Source organism: Xenopus laevis, chromosome 9_10L, assembly GCF_017654675.1.
Source record: "Xenopus laevis strain J_2021 chromosome 9_10L, Xenopus_laevis_v10.1, whole genome shotgun sequence".
NCBI classification, from domain to species: domain Eukaryota; kingdom Metazoa; phylum Chordata; class Amphibia; order Anura; family Pipidae; genus Xenopus; species Xenopus laevis.
The window spans coordinates 1,488,071-1,504,904 of record NC_054387.1 but is presented as its reverse complement, the minus strand read 5'-3'; the positions used below and the strand labels follow the sequence as shown (position 1 = coordinate 1,504,904).

The 16,834-nt window shown below is 40.1% G+C and overlaps 1 protein-coding gene across 1 annotated transcript; it reads right to left on the bottom strand.

Annotated features, from left to right (window-relative positions):
* Positions 1–4,122: 4,122 nt before the first annotated feature.
* Positions 4,123–16,834, bottom strand: tns4.L (tensin 4 L homeolog). Its single transcript, XM_018234698.2, has 13 exons — positions 16,628–16,834; positions 14,868–15,406; positions 11,926–12,316; positions 11,237–11,619; positions 10,507–10,593; positions 10,262–10,375; positions 8,820–8,912; positions 8,655–8,732; positions 8,270–8,341; positions 7,549–7,717; positions 7,390–7,458; positions 6,401–6,427; positions 4,123–5,190 (listed from the first exon to the last, which is right to left on the bottom strand). The coding sequence occupies exons 2-13, from the start codon at positions 15,367–15,369 to the stop codon at positions 5,049–5,051; spliced, it is 2,127 nt and encodes a 708-aa protein (XP_018090187.1). The 5' UTR covers positions 15,370–15,406; positions 16,628–16,834; the 3' UTR covers positions 4,123–5,048.

Below are 16,834 nucleotides of genomic sequence, written 5' to 3'. Positions count from 1 at the left end.
GGACGAAGTGGCTAACGCTAGCGGCTTTTCGCCAGCGTTACCATCCGCAGGGACATTGCCTATTCACTAACAAGCGCAGGCGTTGATTCGCTAGCGAAAGAGACCATCGCGTTCGTTCACACTCTATCGCTAGGTGACTTTTCGCAAAAGGACGTTACTCCGCAAATTCAGGAAAGTGCGGATTTTACTGAACGTAACCTCTTTCGCCAGATTTGACTTTGCCATCTCAGACCAGGCGAAGTGCTAAAAAGAAGCGAAATCTTCCTCAATCTTCTGTCACTTACATCATATCCTGTCTGCCGAAAATGCATCAAGTTCAAAAAACGCTGGCGACTTTTCCTTTTTTTTAATCGGAATTGCCTGCAGAAGTCCTGACTCAAACTTATTTTGGGTAACCGCTTTTCTCCAGACATTTCATAACATATGGAACATTCATTTTACAGTGGGCTCCTGTGTAGGGCAATATATTAACTCTCTTTATTAAGGTTCCCTGGACATTTGTAATAAAAAGTGGTAACTTCAAGCATTTGCACCATTTATAATAAAGACGTCCATACAACTTTAAATTACCCCCCCTATGCAAATTGACATAAGCGTAAGATCAGTAGCAAATTTTCGCTAGGCACAAACGAACGCTAGCGCATCTTCCCTATGATAGGTTGCACTGCCGAAGTAATGCTCCCAGGACGAAACTTCGTATATTAGTGAATTGGCTTAGTCGTAGCACATTTACGCATGGCAAAGTGGCGCAAGGTGTGCGAAGCTGACGAATATTCGCCCGTTAATGAATCTACCCCCAAGTTTTAATATCCCAACCATTACTGTGTCAGCTCTTGTAGCCGTAACATCAACACAGAATCCCATGGGCAACGTGACTGCTGGTCACTTTATCAACTGCAAAAATAAACAAAATGGAGGAAAGGTACAAAGGCAAAGAAATTATTTGTCCTATTACCCCTCATATTTACCCCCTGGGCTTCAGAGACCCTTCAAACCCACCTCCTCCTGCAGCAATCCACTGCACTCTATTAACACTGATTAACACTTTGCAGCCATTTAATACATGTTGATAAAGAGCTAGGAATAACAGGGTTCAGTTCCAGGAAGCTCCATGAGCAGAACTGATATCGGCCCAAAGGTCATTCCACTTATACAGCGGCATAACTAGTAGATACAGCTATGGGACCTCTTATCCGGAATCATAGGGACCTTTCTGTAATTTGGATCTTCATAACTTAAGTCTACTAGAAAATCATGTAAACATTAAATAAAGCCAATAGGCTGGTTTTTGCCTCCAATAAGGATTAATTATATCTTAGTTGGGATCAAGTACAAGCGACTGTTTTATTATTACACAGAAAAAGGAAATCAGTTTTAAACATTTGGATTATTTGGATAAAATGGAGTCTATGGGAGATGGCCTTATTGTAATTTGGACCTTTCTGGATAACGGGTTTCTGGATAACTGATCCTATACCTGTACTTTATACCCCATAACAACATCTTTTCAGGATCTCATTCCCAATTTGTTCTGTTTTCTGCATATTAAAAGAGCATGAAAGTCGTTTAGCACTTGGATGTCAGGCACCCTTTAATTAATTTACTTATTTACTTACCTGAAACCCCGGGCCGGTGCTCTTATTAGCAGAAAACTGCACCGGCGAGCACCACGGAGAGCTTCTCTTCCAGCTTCTTCTTTCTTCAAATTTCCCGGGGCAGACGCATGCACAGTAGAATGAAAAAGCCCAATTTTTTGTTAAAGTTCAGCTTTTCACTCTAATGCGCATGTGCAGCTGCGAGAAGAAAGAAGAAACCGGAAGAGGATCGTTCCGTGGTGCTCACTGTATAACCCTGGGCCGGTGCAGTTTTCTGCTGATAGGAGCACCGGCCGGGGTTTCAGCTAAGTCAATACAATCACTACCAAATGACTTTCCTTCTCCTTTAAATATAAATTCTAATCAGGGACACAGGGAAAAAACATGGTGGCCTAGATGTTTCTGTGCCACCTTGCCTTCTCTTATCTTGCTGGGGCTCAGCTATTAATGTATATAATAATGTATATTCTGTCCCATAAATACTGTATGCTCTGCAGCTCTGCACAAAATGCTGATCCGTGCGTGTGGAACAATGAATCAGCGGAACTCTGCTTTGCTGTTAATTAATGTAAAACCAGGCGGCACGGACTGGCAGCCATGTGTAACGAGACATTTTCTTGTGCAGCCGGAGGGGGTTACAGTTCTGCAGCAGACATGTCCTTGGTTCAAACCGTGCCACATTCCACCCGTCTGGAAACCCGACGACTGCCCCCAATACAGAGACAGAGAGTGACCTGAGGACAGTGACATGTAAATCCATTTAAAGGGTCCGTCCTGCTGAGAAGGAAACTGACCCAATGACAGGAATGAATTAAAGTCAATATTAGACCTCTAGATGGGGGTCCCGTCACAGCTGACAGTTAAATGGCAATTATTAAATAAAAAGAAAGCCTTTTGTTTGATTTTTTTTTCCAGTGTGTGAAATGCGTCAGCTGAGAAATCATTTCTGCTTGGTATTGTATTGACAAGCCTATTTCCATGGATTTACCCCGGGGCCCCTATGTAGCAGCATAATGATCTGATGACTGCGACGTCTTTGAAGGGTTAAATAGCCGCTGTCACGTAAGCTGGTGCATTGGCTTCAATGAACGTGGCACAATTCATGTCTTGTGTTACAGCCATCGGATCTCTCCCATCTTCCCTCTTAATAAACACTCTTTCCTATAAGTATAGGATCCGTGATCCAGAAAACTGTTATCCAGAAAGCTCTGAATTCCATATCATAATCAAACAACTCAATAATGATTCCCTTCTCCTCTGTAATAATAAAACCTTGTGCTTGATCCTAATTAACATATAATTAATCCTTATTGGAAGCAAAACAATCCTATTGGTTTTTTTAATATCTAAATTATTTTTTTTTTAGTAGAGTTAAGGCATGTTGATCCAGATAACTCCAGGTCCCACACCTGTACAGACATACATCATACTCATAGGCATGGGATCTGCCATTATAGAACTACAACTCCCAGCAGTCTCTTCTAGAAAGCAGGATGTTATAGGACAGCTGATCAACAACCGGTTGCATATTACTATCAGTCACTGAAGACTTACATTGCGGTTATATAGAGCATGTACATATAGGCCGCTATAGGCAGTGATGTATGGGTTAAGTCTCATGCACCATTGGCTGTTGATGTTCCATAAGAAGCCGTTGTGTTTATGGGATCCAGATGGCCCAAGATTTATAGGGCGAAATGTATTTCTCTGTAGATCATTTCACATTACCCTGCACGAACCCAGAGAGGGAGAGAGGCAGGCGGGGGGCCAGCTGGTGCTGTCAGTGTGAATAGCCCTAACACTGTAACCTATTATGTGCCAATCCCAGGGAATGGGCAATACGGCTTTATTGTATGCATCTAATGTGAAAAGAGTGGAGTTTTCCAATGGCCAAGGGATACTCGTTACTTTTGTAGTTGAGTGGGGCACATACACTATATTGCTGAAAACCCTGCAGTGCCTCATTCTGCCACTGGGTGGCGCAACAGCATTTTGAGTGGTCTCACAGTGATGCAAATGGAGGAATGCAATCAAAGTCATTAACAAAGAAAATATGCGCAAGGCAAACCGTTTTTCCTGTGTATAAATGTAATATAACCTTTGATTAATCACAAGATGACTTAGCGACCCATTCATCAGTGGATAGGCCACCACCTTTAAGAAGGCCATAATAAATATGCTATAAGCCAGTGGTCCCCAACCAGTAGCTTGTGAGTAACATGTTCCTCACCAACCCCCTGGATGTTGCTCCCCAACCCCCTGGATGTTGCTCCCACTGGCCTCAAAGCAGGTGCTTATTTTTGAATTCCAGGCTTGGAGGCAAGTTTTAGTTGCATAAAAACCAGATGTACTGTCAAACAGAGTCTCCCGTAGGCTGCCAGTCCACATAGGGGCTACCAATAGCCAATCACAGCCCTTATTTGTCACCCAGAGACAAATGTTGCTCATGGGTTAAAAAGGTTGGGGATCCTGCTATGAGCAATTAAAGTCTACATTGTAAAAACAACCAGTGAAGAATATAATCTAGTTTATCTATAAAAAAACATTTATTGGAAACAATGTTTATTTGCATTAAAAAAAAATCTATATAAATAAAACATCTGTTAATATAAAACAAGAATCAAACCTAAAAAAAAGTAATATCTACCCACGAGGGACAGGAATGAGAATGATAACATAGAGAATTTCGGGTCTGGATGCAAGAAGTCCCATCAGCAATAATGTAGCTCTCCTCTTAGGAGGTTTTACACTAGAGAAACAGATTTTTATCATTTCCCTGTTCTCTTTTATTTAAAATATAAAAAAAAAATAGTCATTAGGAAGGGAGCCATATATAGTATAATATATATAATAATTTCTCTGGCCAATGGGATTCTCTTTCTGCTGTCTAACTCTATATACCATATTGCCTTCTCTTCTGGGAGTATTGGACTGTTTTTCCCCTGTCTGACTCCATTAGGCTGGAATAGACATGGATATAATTTCCATTTTTGGACGCAAGTATGTGCAAAATCAGGGCAGCCCAAGAAGCTGTCATCTGCTGGAACACTAATAAATGGTCAGTGCCAAAAATATAATTTGAAATAATACAAGTTGGACTTTTCCTCGAGACCCTACTGAACTCTCCATATTTTAACTAATCCTAGGCCAGTGCTCTATGTAACCATGCCCAAGACCATGTAAAGTGCACGTGGGAAATTCACCCAGCCAATAAGTGCCGCAGACAAACTCTACCATGCTAATTAGTGCAGATGCAGTTGGTCGGACATGAGAAGATATCTACCAATAACCGACAAGAAGACCAGTCCCAAATGGAGTTTCATATAGGGAGATTCAGATAAACTGCTGGATGGACATGATCAGAAGGAACCAGAATTCTCCAGTAGCTATCAGCGTCAGCTGGAAATCAATATACATCTATCTGATATCTAAAAGCAGATTACCATGGGCCGATTACACCTTTTCTTGCTGCTGAATTAGGTTTGTCAAGAAGCTTATTAGCGGTGAGGCCGGCTGAATGGCATCATACTCGGCAAAAATGTGGCACACGTTGTCTGATGCATCTGTCGGGTTCTTTGCCACAAAGCCAAAAAGTCTAGAAAAAAAAACGTATACAAATATGTAAATATCAGCTAAGAAAAACAGGTTTGGATGATATTTTGAATATAGTCTGTAAGTAACTGTTCACTAGCCAGGACTGTGCTTTAGTATCTGTCATTATAATGTACCCCAAGATCGGCACATGAATGAAGAGAAATTACTGTTGCTTTTGCCCCTTTTTTTGGGTCCAGTACTGCAGTGATATTTTTCTAGCCAGAAATAGCCGGATGTTACATGCACAGAAGACACCCAATGTCTGGATGTTTTGGTTTTCATTCTCTGAGAAGCCAAAATGATTTCAGAATCTGCTTTATTGCACATTCTACAAGACTTTCTATCGCTCCAACCCAGCAAATGCCTATCTTGTCTCCCACCCTGATATTCACAGCTTCCTTCCCTGCTATGGGGCACAGATGTCCACGATTAGGTCCTTCTAATATCCATGCTACACAAAAATGTATACTGAGGTCTTCAGTCTGTTTAAATTGAAGAACAAATGAGGAGTAATCCATTGGGGCACCAATTTGCCAGTGATTATAAGCAATAACTTAAGACCTCGACTGTTGCTTCTCCTTGCTGAAAAATGCACCCAGGGGCCTATTCTATTGAGAGCGGTGATGCCATCTTGTCTCTTCCCCAGAGATTCCTTGAAGGTGCCCCAGGGGATGTACATGTGCACTACTGAAAAAAAAATCGCTACTTTTGTATGTACACCACCCAGCGTAGGTCTTGGGTTAGTGCTTATAATCACTGGGGGATGCCGAAGAAACTGGAAATCCCAATGATTACATTGGAGTTGGTGGTGCTTCACCCCCTCCGTCTAACACAAAGAGACCTGGATTTCATCCCAAGTAAGGCCCTGTGAATCTGGTAGATCAACAAGCACTTAATAAAATATTGGTATAACCTTAGCATTTTCACATAATATGTTAATACATGACAAGCTGGCTGGAACATTCATGTTTTTCTGGGAAAAAAAAGGTTTCCCTTGCCTCCCTTATTTCCTGTTAATCAACAGTCAGTGAAGTATTGAGCTTCAAGACAAGAGGAAGAGAAGTGGGCCAAGGAAAGCTGAAACGCTGGCTTGTATTTACATTGGTTTCCAGTTCTCCACCCTGGCATAGCTACGGCTATCTGAATTACATGTGCAAGCAATAAAATAGGACCAGCTCATGCAGGGGTAAGGTAAAGTTTTGGTGCCTTACCTTGAAGATCTGCACTGTTTCTGCCATCTGCAATAGAAAAAAGGTAAACTTAAAGCTTGTAGCTATGCACAAAGGCTTGATAATAATAATAATAAAACATCTACTATTGCTCCAAGCACTAGAAAGAATAATTAGAAATGGTGGCCTATCCAGATTCAATGGAGGTCTTTGTGACCCTCTCAGTTAGCTTTATGGAGAAGTGAGAGAGCCACACCTCAAAACTGCTTGGAACGGTTCCATTCATATTCTCATCTACCTTTACATGTGCAGTTACTCACAGTTTGTTCACAGTCTTACCCTCAAGCTACAGATCATAATTTAATAGGGTGTGAATCCGATCCCCACCCCAGCCGTGTCTCAACAAGCCATACACAACAGTGACTGTGTTATACTTTGGGCTTAATGTCAAGCTGAACATTCTGTTGCTTTCTATGAGGGACCCTTCAATTACGTTGCACAACTTCCCAGGGTTACCAGATCACCGTTCACATCTAACCAAATCCAAATCTAAAAAATTCAGCGTTTCGATGAAATTCCAATCAATGCAACTCTGCAACATGTATTAATTAGAGGTGTATTTGAGTTTCCAGGGGATCTGGCAAAGGGGCATATTTATCAAAGAGTGAAGTTAGAGATCGCCACAGTCCTCTACAGTGAAATTCTACCACTCTCCATTCATTTCTATGGGATTTTAAAAAGCATATTTATCAAAGGATGAACTTTCACCCATTCATAAATACTCTTTCAAAAATCCAATAGAAATGAATGGAGAGGACTGTGGCGATCTCTAAATTCACTCCTTGATAAATATGTGCCATAGACTTGCAAATGTACCACGTCTCTACACTTGTATTTACATTGAGTAATTGGAGTGGCACACATATAAAAATCAAAGAATTATACACTAGGGCGAGTACCCATGAACAGTATCTAACATTAGTACTTTTTACTAACCAAGCTACCCAACTGAGTAGTTAGCAATGACTTACTTTCTGAGCTCAGGGTCCACACTGCAGAAAGTGATTGTTGACAGAGGGTAGTGTCGACGGAAAAAAACTCTAAAAGAATTGAAGATAATACCACAATCAGTCCTGGGAGGAACAAACTAATTGAATGACTGCAAAATACTTTGATAGGTCACTTCATACTTGCGCTGTACATCCGTCAGGGTGACTCCTTGATCAGTGGCTTTAAAGTGTACAATGGTTGGCATGGACTGGTTGGACATCTCAAAGGTGGTGGACACAGCTTTCTGGACTGCGCTGGACCCCGTAAGGGTCTCGGTGCTAACAGAATTTAAGTAAAGGACATTGCAAGCTGTGGAAAAAGGATTAGGCCAACAATCAGTTAATCAGCTGAGGTTTATTGAAATATTAATAGTACAGGGTATTCGGCTTCAGGAGGAGCTCAATGGTCATCAAGCCCCCTGTTTGAGGCCCAAGATTTGGTCTTAGTTCATAATAAGGCTGCAAACATATATGACGTATTTAAATCAGCGAATCAACTATAGTTCCAGAAGATTTAATGTATTAAAGAAGTATGCACCATAAATCTTGCTCTAATTAACCTCGATGTTGGGCTTCCAGAAGTATCTAGTAGATCCAATAATGCAGCCAACCATCTTAGGAACCACTTCAGGAAAATAAACATTCTGTATGACTAAGTAGGAATTCTAAAAGTATCTAAAGATCGGCTCTAAAGTGGCAACTCAAGAGGCACAGACCATACACCAAGCTGTTTTACTAGTCCCAAAAAAAGTAAAATATATATTATCCCTGAAATATTTAAAACATAGATTCTACTATTGTCTTGTAATATGTTTTGCATCTCCCCAAATTTAGAGAGCACTGCCTTCAGTCTTAAACTTACATGATGATGTCTTCAGGTCGGACAAAGTGGGCACCTGGGGAGAATCCGGACTGCTGTCCCCTTCTGACTGATCTGAACGAAGCAAAACATGAGTTTTAATAATCGTCATCCTTATAATAGGAAAAAAAAACATTTTATTGGTAAAAATCCACTGATTCATCACGGCCTTTTTCCTTTCGAAAATGTTTTTATTAATATACAAGACTTCTAGGCTGAGATGAAGGTTGTACGCAGTACTGCTCGCATAACTTATCAGGGGTAGCCTTGGCACACAATATATTTTGGTATTTGCCACACAGGGAGATTAAATCACTTTGCCAAGTTTCTTTGTATTTCTTTGCAAAATGAACCACTCCCTTTTATATGTTCACTTATGAGAACTTACCCTTGTCTGAAATAACCAATTTGCAGGGTAACGATAATGGAGTGATAGAGTGCTGATAAACCAAAGCAGAGAGACTCCCTAAAATCCAAAGCAAAAAAGAAATGTTAATTACATGCAGTGTAATCCCATTGACATAGAATGGGGAACGGAATAATAGATGCTCACCAAAATGGGGTTCCTCACATGCTCCCTTCAAGTGTACGCCTTTGGCAGAGGACTCTATGAGGAAATGTCTTACAAGATCATTTGTCCCCTTTCCTGTGGGCAGAAGACAGGCAGTTTCAAACCACAATGTTCTGACTTTGGATCAGAAGAACCACAAGAAGGAAAATGTCTACTGGTAAAGCATCTATTGAGTTGGACATTTCGATGAGTTCCCTCATTATAGAGGCTAGAGTCAGCAATTCCTAAGGGGATAAATATTATGTACATACAGAGGAAAGCCATCACATGGCCAACTAGTAGTGCTCAGTCCTAGCGGACAGCCCTATTGGCTTTGACTCTTAAATCTAAAGCTAATGTGTGGGACCTGTGACTATGACCTGTTCAAACATTTGCCTCTTTGGGCCTAGGTTTCTATACATCCAAGAAGGGACTGATACATCTTAAGTGAAATCTGGTGGCCTGGAGGATTGCATTGGTCCTCAGGGACAATTACTATTACCCAACTGAAACCATTGCATGCTGACTTACTGAATCATTTTTAAACTTCACTTAGAAAGCCAATGACACCATGATTAGAATAAATTTAGAAAAAGCGTGTTGGTCTGGAAAGAATAATTAGAATGTGTGGGATACAATAATTAGTCTGAACTGGTTAGAATGTGCACTAGGGTATGCTGAGATGTGCTGAATGGTTATAACTTTATAGTGAACTATAGAAAATGAAAATATAATAATATGTTATAATATTAATATATTAATATATTTTTAATGCAAATGCAAATGTTATCAGTTAATTTGTATCCACAGTTGCCTGCTTTTGATTTATTTTTTTCTTGGAAACCGGTTTCCGAAACAGGTTGGCTATTTCACAAGTCCTTTCCAAAGAAATGGGATCAGATCCCTTTTTGTGTTTCCAGTAAGAGACCAATCCTGGAACCACATCAAACCAACGCTGTTTACCCTGACATTGGGAACAAAGGTCCACTGAACTGGGAGCAGAAAAGCACAATCTTGTGTAGAATTGCAAGGGAGTAACACCTGGGTGAGACAACCTTTATTACTGCATATTGTGAGTCACAGAGTGAGTCAGTCACCAAGAGACTGCTGAGGTGTTAAAGGGTTATCATACCGCTTTGCCTTTCACTGCTTCAGTGACTAACAAATTGTTAATCTAAAATAAACCCCTCCAAGCGGCAATTTTTGGAGCAAAATTCCTGGCAGCAGTTCACTTTGCCCATAAACTGGAGATTGTTTTTTCTACCCGTGTCAAAGAAAAGCAAATTTAATTCTTTATTTAGGGAACTCTCTATGCCAATCAGTCCTTAAAGGCAGGTGAGCTTCATGCTACTGCTATAGTGTTGTTAGAATGCATTAATCATATCCGGTGAAATATCCAAGTATCATTGATACATCTGGTTACACACACACACACACACACTTACCTGTTTTAGCTGTCATCCCAGGGACCTTCATGGCTAATCCAAATGATCCCCGGTAAGATGTACTGTCTCTTATAATAAAAGCTCCTGGTTCCTTGTCCTTCAAGAACTCAATGGCTAAAAAAAAACCAAAGAAAACATACTTCACCTTTATCTCTTTCCTAAGGCACAACCACAAGCAAAGCACAGTTGTGTTTACAAATAATTAGCTATAAATGTATTAATAAAGTTAATATAAAGCAATTTACCTTGCTCCCGATTCATGTTGGGCTTGAACCATTGCTTAGACGTGTCCATTACAAATTTCATGCCAGGCTGAGTGTCTTTGGCAGAATCTAAGTGAACAGCAAATATATTATCATACATATTATTCATGATAATAAATGCCCCTTTGGCTTCATCAGGTCTCGCCATCTTTAGATAATGAATGGCTTACTTGTGTGGTCCCTCAACCTAATCTTTTTTTCTTCTACAAACAACACATACTGAACTAACATAATATCTTGATATAATAATATTAATTACATGCAAAACTAAATGGAGCAAATGGCACCAACGTTCAGCTGGGTTTCCAGGGTCCAATAGAGAACCTAATTTCCAAGGCCCATGCTTAGATATACTGTAAAATGTGGTAAATTTTATTGCTGTGAATTTAGCTCTGCTGTAGAGTTGATGGGTAATGCCCTACAACAAGGTCCAAAAGGGCGTGGCCCCACTGTAGGACAATTCCCATCATCAAGACTAAAGTTAATTTACTATTTTTATCAAAATATAATAAAATGACAACATTAAGGGGAACAAATGATATATGAATATGTAGGATATCAGTTGATCTCTTTTTGGGGAGGCTAAGTCTACATTTTCATCAAGAGGACACCAATGTGTCACCCTCCTATCATCTCCTCTGCAGGCAGATTGATGCAACCCTTTGCCCTCCATTCCAGAATCATAAAGAGCTGTGCCATTGGGGTGACTTACTATCTGTGCAGTTATGAATGGAGGACTCAGAGCAGGTCTTGTTTGGTCTGTTGAAACTGGAAGAACTTTTGCGCTGGAGTGTCCTTGAGGATTTTTTTAGACTGTCTTCTCTCTCCAAGCACCCATTTACCAAAAGTATTGGTATATCCATACTGGAGCTGTTAACAGATGGAGGGCAGCTGTTGGCATTTCCTTTGGTAGTATATATCTTTTGGTTGGGGATCTTGGGCAGGCATGAGTTGGAGTTGAAGATTGTAGTTGTAGGGGACATTAGTCCAGGACTCATTATATTGGAAAAAGACCCCACAGATCCACAAGGACTTTCTAATGTTCTTCCATGTAAACTTGGGCCATCAAATTCATCTTGAGGAAGAGAATGAGTGCTGTGGATTCCAACAGAGATTATGTTAATTCTCACGTCATAACACTAATGACTGTTTTTTGTAAGGAGTAATTTTTATTGAATTTTACAACATAAACAATAGAAAGAAGAAAACAAGACTGTTAACAAAATCCTGCTGCATATGGTTTCATGCATCCAAAATGGTCATGATGTATGTTTGCTACATGGATAATTGTGAAGTGAGCAAACCACTAATGTCAAGTGTCTTTCTAATGTGGTATTTGGTTTTCCTAATGTTTAAATTAACAGTCAACCCACAGGATAGTCATGGATTTCCTTGACTCACCTTCCTAAGAGATAGCTGGTGTCAGATCCAGGGCTGGTGGATATCATTGAGGTTTCACTATCGCGAAAAAGTGGCCTTGAGTGCTGCATGGTTTCTGACTCCAGAGATGAGGACATAATGGTGTCATGTTGATAGGACCTCTGGTATACAATAGGAATGCTCTGTGTTGCCTGCTGGCAGTACCCAGTTGATGGGCGCCTCTGAAATGTCTGAGGACCCCTGACACATGGACGGCTTTCAGCAACAATAGGACTGAAGTTGGGGGTACAGTTGTCCATAGTAGTTCCTCGAGATATTAACAGGCCCTCATGTTTTGGAATGGGACTTGACGTCTGTTGAATGTTCTCCTGACACACGGCTCTTTTCACATCCACCTCAACGCATTTTATCTCTAAATTTAAAAATGAGAAGGTAGAAATGTTTAGTCATTTAACAGTTATTTCTTTACAGATTCTTGTTGCCCAGCACACTGTATGAAAACCAGTCAAACATTCTTTTTTGTAGGACCCTTACAGACAAACCTAGCATTCATCCATCTGAACAGTGGTTTTCCCTTCAGATTCAGGAGTTCCTTGAGATTCTGTTTTTTTTTCTTCCTGATTTAATGTTAGCTGCAGGGCTTATATTCTTCTCAACACGTCTGCCTCGGCTTAGTTAACAAGCACTTCGTGACAATCCCTCATCAGCAGAATAGGTGTTGAATGATGTCATCTGCTGCTAAGTAAAGCCTGTGCCGAGCCTCTGTGTAGAGGAGTGCTGGCGCCTGTGCGATGGTGCCAAAGTCTGGAGTATGCGGAGCTTATTTTTAAGCAGAGACCCTCTGCATTCTAAAGTAATGACAGGCGGTTTGCCCCCAATTTATAAGTGTAATGCCCTCCTTCAGCAGCAATTTAAATAATGAGAAGAACACTCAAATTGGGCGAGCATTGAAAGATAATTATTCCAAAAAACGCTTTCATTTCTCTTTAGGATCAAGTCCTTTTTCCATAGGATCACAATGTATGAATTGTTTGTCACATTATACTTTTAGGTTCTACGTTTTTAGTTATTCCCAATCCCAATTAGCTTTAGTGTGCTTTTTCTATAATTTCTTAATATAACCTGAACAAAACCAGGGCTGTCAAGCCTCTACCCTCAACTGGAGTTTTGGACATTCAACCTGGTAGCCTGAAACGGGAATGGACACTCCGAAGTGCCCTGTGATGTCAGAAATTGGAAAGGTTGCAATCTAAAAACATCTCAGATTGTCTATAAACCCATTCCATCATAAATGGATATCCATGTGACTTTCCTAGAAGGTGAATATTACGCTAGATGTCTGAATTGATCTTGCAATGGAGAACATCTTGTTTCTTTATAATTTATATTTATTTATATAACTGACACCAAAACTGCATATTATCCATACAGTATTGAGAAATGGAGCCTATACTTTCTGGTCATTCTTTAATTTTTTCAGAAGACCTCTGGTTTATAAAATGGCGCCCTCAGGCAGTATATCAACAGAGACAGGGATAACAGCCCTAATGTAGAAAAACTGCCTTGTTTAAAATATTTGGAAGAAACATTAGTCAATAGCCTAAAATGCCTGTATTTCTTTCTTCTGTCATACGTCATCACTTCCCACCTTTCTTTAGCTCGGCCATCACCCTTATTTACCAAAGGCAGTCATCGTCAGTACATATCCGTCAACATGCACACCGATTTTTCTATTTGCATTTTAAAGGGGTAGTTTCCAGTTTCCAAATACTCCTACTCTTCACCTACTTCCAATCTTACATAAACACATATCCCCCTTGTATGGTATATTTAGATATATTCAGGTTTCTCCCTAATCAGCTTATTTGTCCTCCTCCCTTCTGTAGTCTGCTCAATTGTCTTAAATCCTCATTCCTCTACTCTAAATGTATTAATGTGATGTAATTTTTCCATAATTCTAAAGACAATTGTAACCTTGAATAGAGGGTTTCATGTTTTGTTGAGGCATTTTGCTCTAAAGTTAGTAGAACACTGCAGAGATAGCTTTCTGGGACAGCACCTTGGTATAGCTCTGGTTACAACTCTATGCTATTTTTTCATATAACAAACAGTTTGACCTTTTATCTTATCTGATGGATAAAAACAACCTTTTATACTTGCCCTTTCCAGTAGATCATTACATCTTCGACTCTAGCACTTCCTGCTGTTACAATAGTTATACTTTTATTAAGATAATATAGTAGCTTGAATCACTTTATTGTCTCATATACAGTCATCTAACACCCACAGCTCTCTCCTTTCCCCTATAGTATATCAACCTGAAATCAACTAACACCCACAACCACCGAATTCCCCCTTAGGTATAAACCTGAGGGTTTTTTTTGGTTTCGCTAGAAAACTTGAATTAAACAATGTTACTGGGCTGAGCTAGTCTATTCAGAACCAGAATGATTATCATACAAGCCTTTAAAATCTGTCTGTTACTGTAGTATACCAGGTGTGAACATTATAAACATACTGAGCCACATATAATATGAGGCCTGGGGGCCAACCTACATTAGTGAATGCATAGAATGGAACAATATATATAGGTATAAAAAAATAATTATAATGGCCACATCTTGCAAAGACAATTCAAACGGGCCTAATGAATTTTGAGAGCTATGCTAATGTAAGTCTATAAAAAATAAATGGAATTCTAGAAATGAATATTGTACGGTATGCTAAACCATTCTGGCAACATAATGTCTAACTAAAACTAAAAACTCCATTAATGGGACACAATTTTGTAGATTCAATGTATGAGCATGAATGTGCTAAAAACAGTAAATAACCACCTAATACTCTGGGTGTCTAGTAGAAATATAACAGTATAATTTATTGTTAGGAGTGGTTGATGATGGGGGTATTATAGACCTATAAATGAAAGTCTGAAAATGCTTAGTTTGAAACCTTTTTCTTACCTGGAGAACTTTTTTTCTTGGTTGCTTCAGGTACACGCGAGGCTTCATAGGTTGAATTTTTTCTCATCTGGTCGTCTTTGACAGTCAGGGGTTGGAATGTTGGATCCAACTGTAAAATCAGCTGATTCAGATGTTCTATGGATATGTCCAAAGATGGAGACATAGGGTCTTCTCCATTGTAAACCTCAGGTTCAGGTCCACTCCTCTGTTGATTTTTGTGGTCACTTTGGGGGCTATAATTCATATTCCCCACAATTGTGGGAATGGAATTGGAAGGCAGGTTTCTTTCCCCACTATAGATCCCTGGGTGAGACAAAATGTGACCATTATATTGTAATGGACCCTGGCCAGCATATCTTTCTGTGGTGAAGTAAGAGCATTTATTGGTCACGGTGATGCCTCTTGGGTGTCCACCTTGCCGAAACACTCCACCATCATCCTTGGATGCCATGCAGACTGTTTGACCCACTCGCAATACATGGTTGGGTATCACCTGGGACATGTTACTAAGGGTGAGTTGAGCTTGTCCTAGAAGGATCCTAAAAACGAGGACAAAACATTTGATCAGAAAACCTTAAAACAATAGTTTTAGTATAGAGAAATAGATGAATAATCCTATGTAAATGCTACAATGCTTGAGCAGTGGTGTGAAACACACAGCTGTTGTACATTACAGCTCTTACTGTAGCTATCTCTAGCATCTTAAATCTGCTGTGGAATGCTGGGACTTGTATCTCTCAATCACTGCAGAGGCACGCGTTTCAACCTCAGGGCTACAGTTTATTTTCCAGTCCATATTGCTAGAGCGGAAGTGTAAACACCTGCACCTTTGGCTTAAGGACAACAGACTGAAGATTCTGAGAGTTAGGGTTTCCCCAGTCACAAATTTGAAATCTCTGAATAAGAACATAGGGTCAGGCTTGGTAGAGTGAGTACAGAGAAGTTATAATATTTTCACATACATTTCCCAGGTCAACCAATGATATATAAAGTGCCAGGGCAAGTCGCCAATAGAACAAAAAATGTCCTTCTTGTAGAATTGTTATAGTACTAAAACAGCAGCCCCAAATATCTGTGTATGGGTCTCATTGGTACAAGGGTTGGTTTATTCGGTGACAGCTTTTGGTGAACCTCAAGTGCGTCATATGAGTTCTCTTGTTCTTGATGGGACCCCAGGGTGATGTTTTGTGCATGACCAGTTCATGGATGAAGCACAACCACCACCAGGTACATTTCTGATCACACAAGGACATGGGAATTGACTCGGGGAGATGGGGCTAGCCAAATTTAGCACATCTAGAAGGTACATTGGAGGAAACCTATTATGTATATTTGTATATATCTTTCTATATGATCTATATATAGATGGCATGGGTACCAGCTCTGTTGGATGCTCTCTGACTGCCCATCTGCCCCACAAGGTGGAGGGTCCAAAAAAACATAATGTTATGGCTCAGTTCCTAAGCCTGGGCAAATGTGCACCTGGGCAGTAACCAATGGCAACCAATTAGTGATTATCTTTTTCAGCCAGCTGCAGGTAAAATAAATCAAGGGGAAATTGGTTGCTGAGGTTGACTGCCCTGTTGCAATTTGCCCAATGTTAATATATAAGCCCTATTTATTAGTAGCAATGAAATGAATGGGATTATTCTGTTAGAGATAATAACGGTGCAGGCATTTAGGACAATAATACAAAAGAATCTGGTTTAAAGAGCATTTCTAACTGGAATTAAAAATGGTAGTAAATGTAGGATACATACCTTTCTCCTTCGCTGAGCTCTTCTCTGTCTGAGTGGCTATTCGCTATGTTTAAAATGTGACTCTGAAGTCAAGCAGGGCCAGTATATAAAGAGTTACACCCACAGTTTAACTCATATCATGCCGGGACACTGTCAGCTTGGCAGGAATGAACCACAATCCTTCCTTAGTCCAAAGCTGGTTGGGCGACGAGGAGTTAAAGTGAGCCC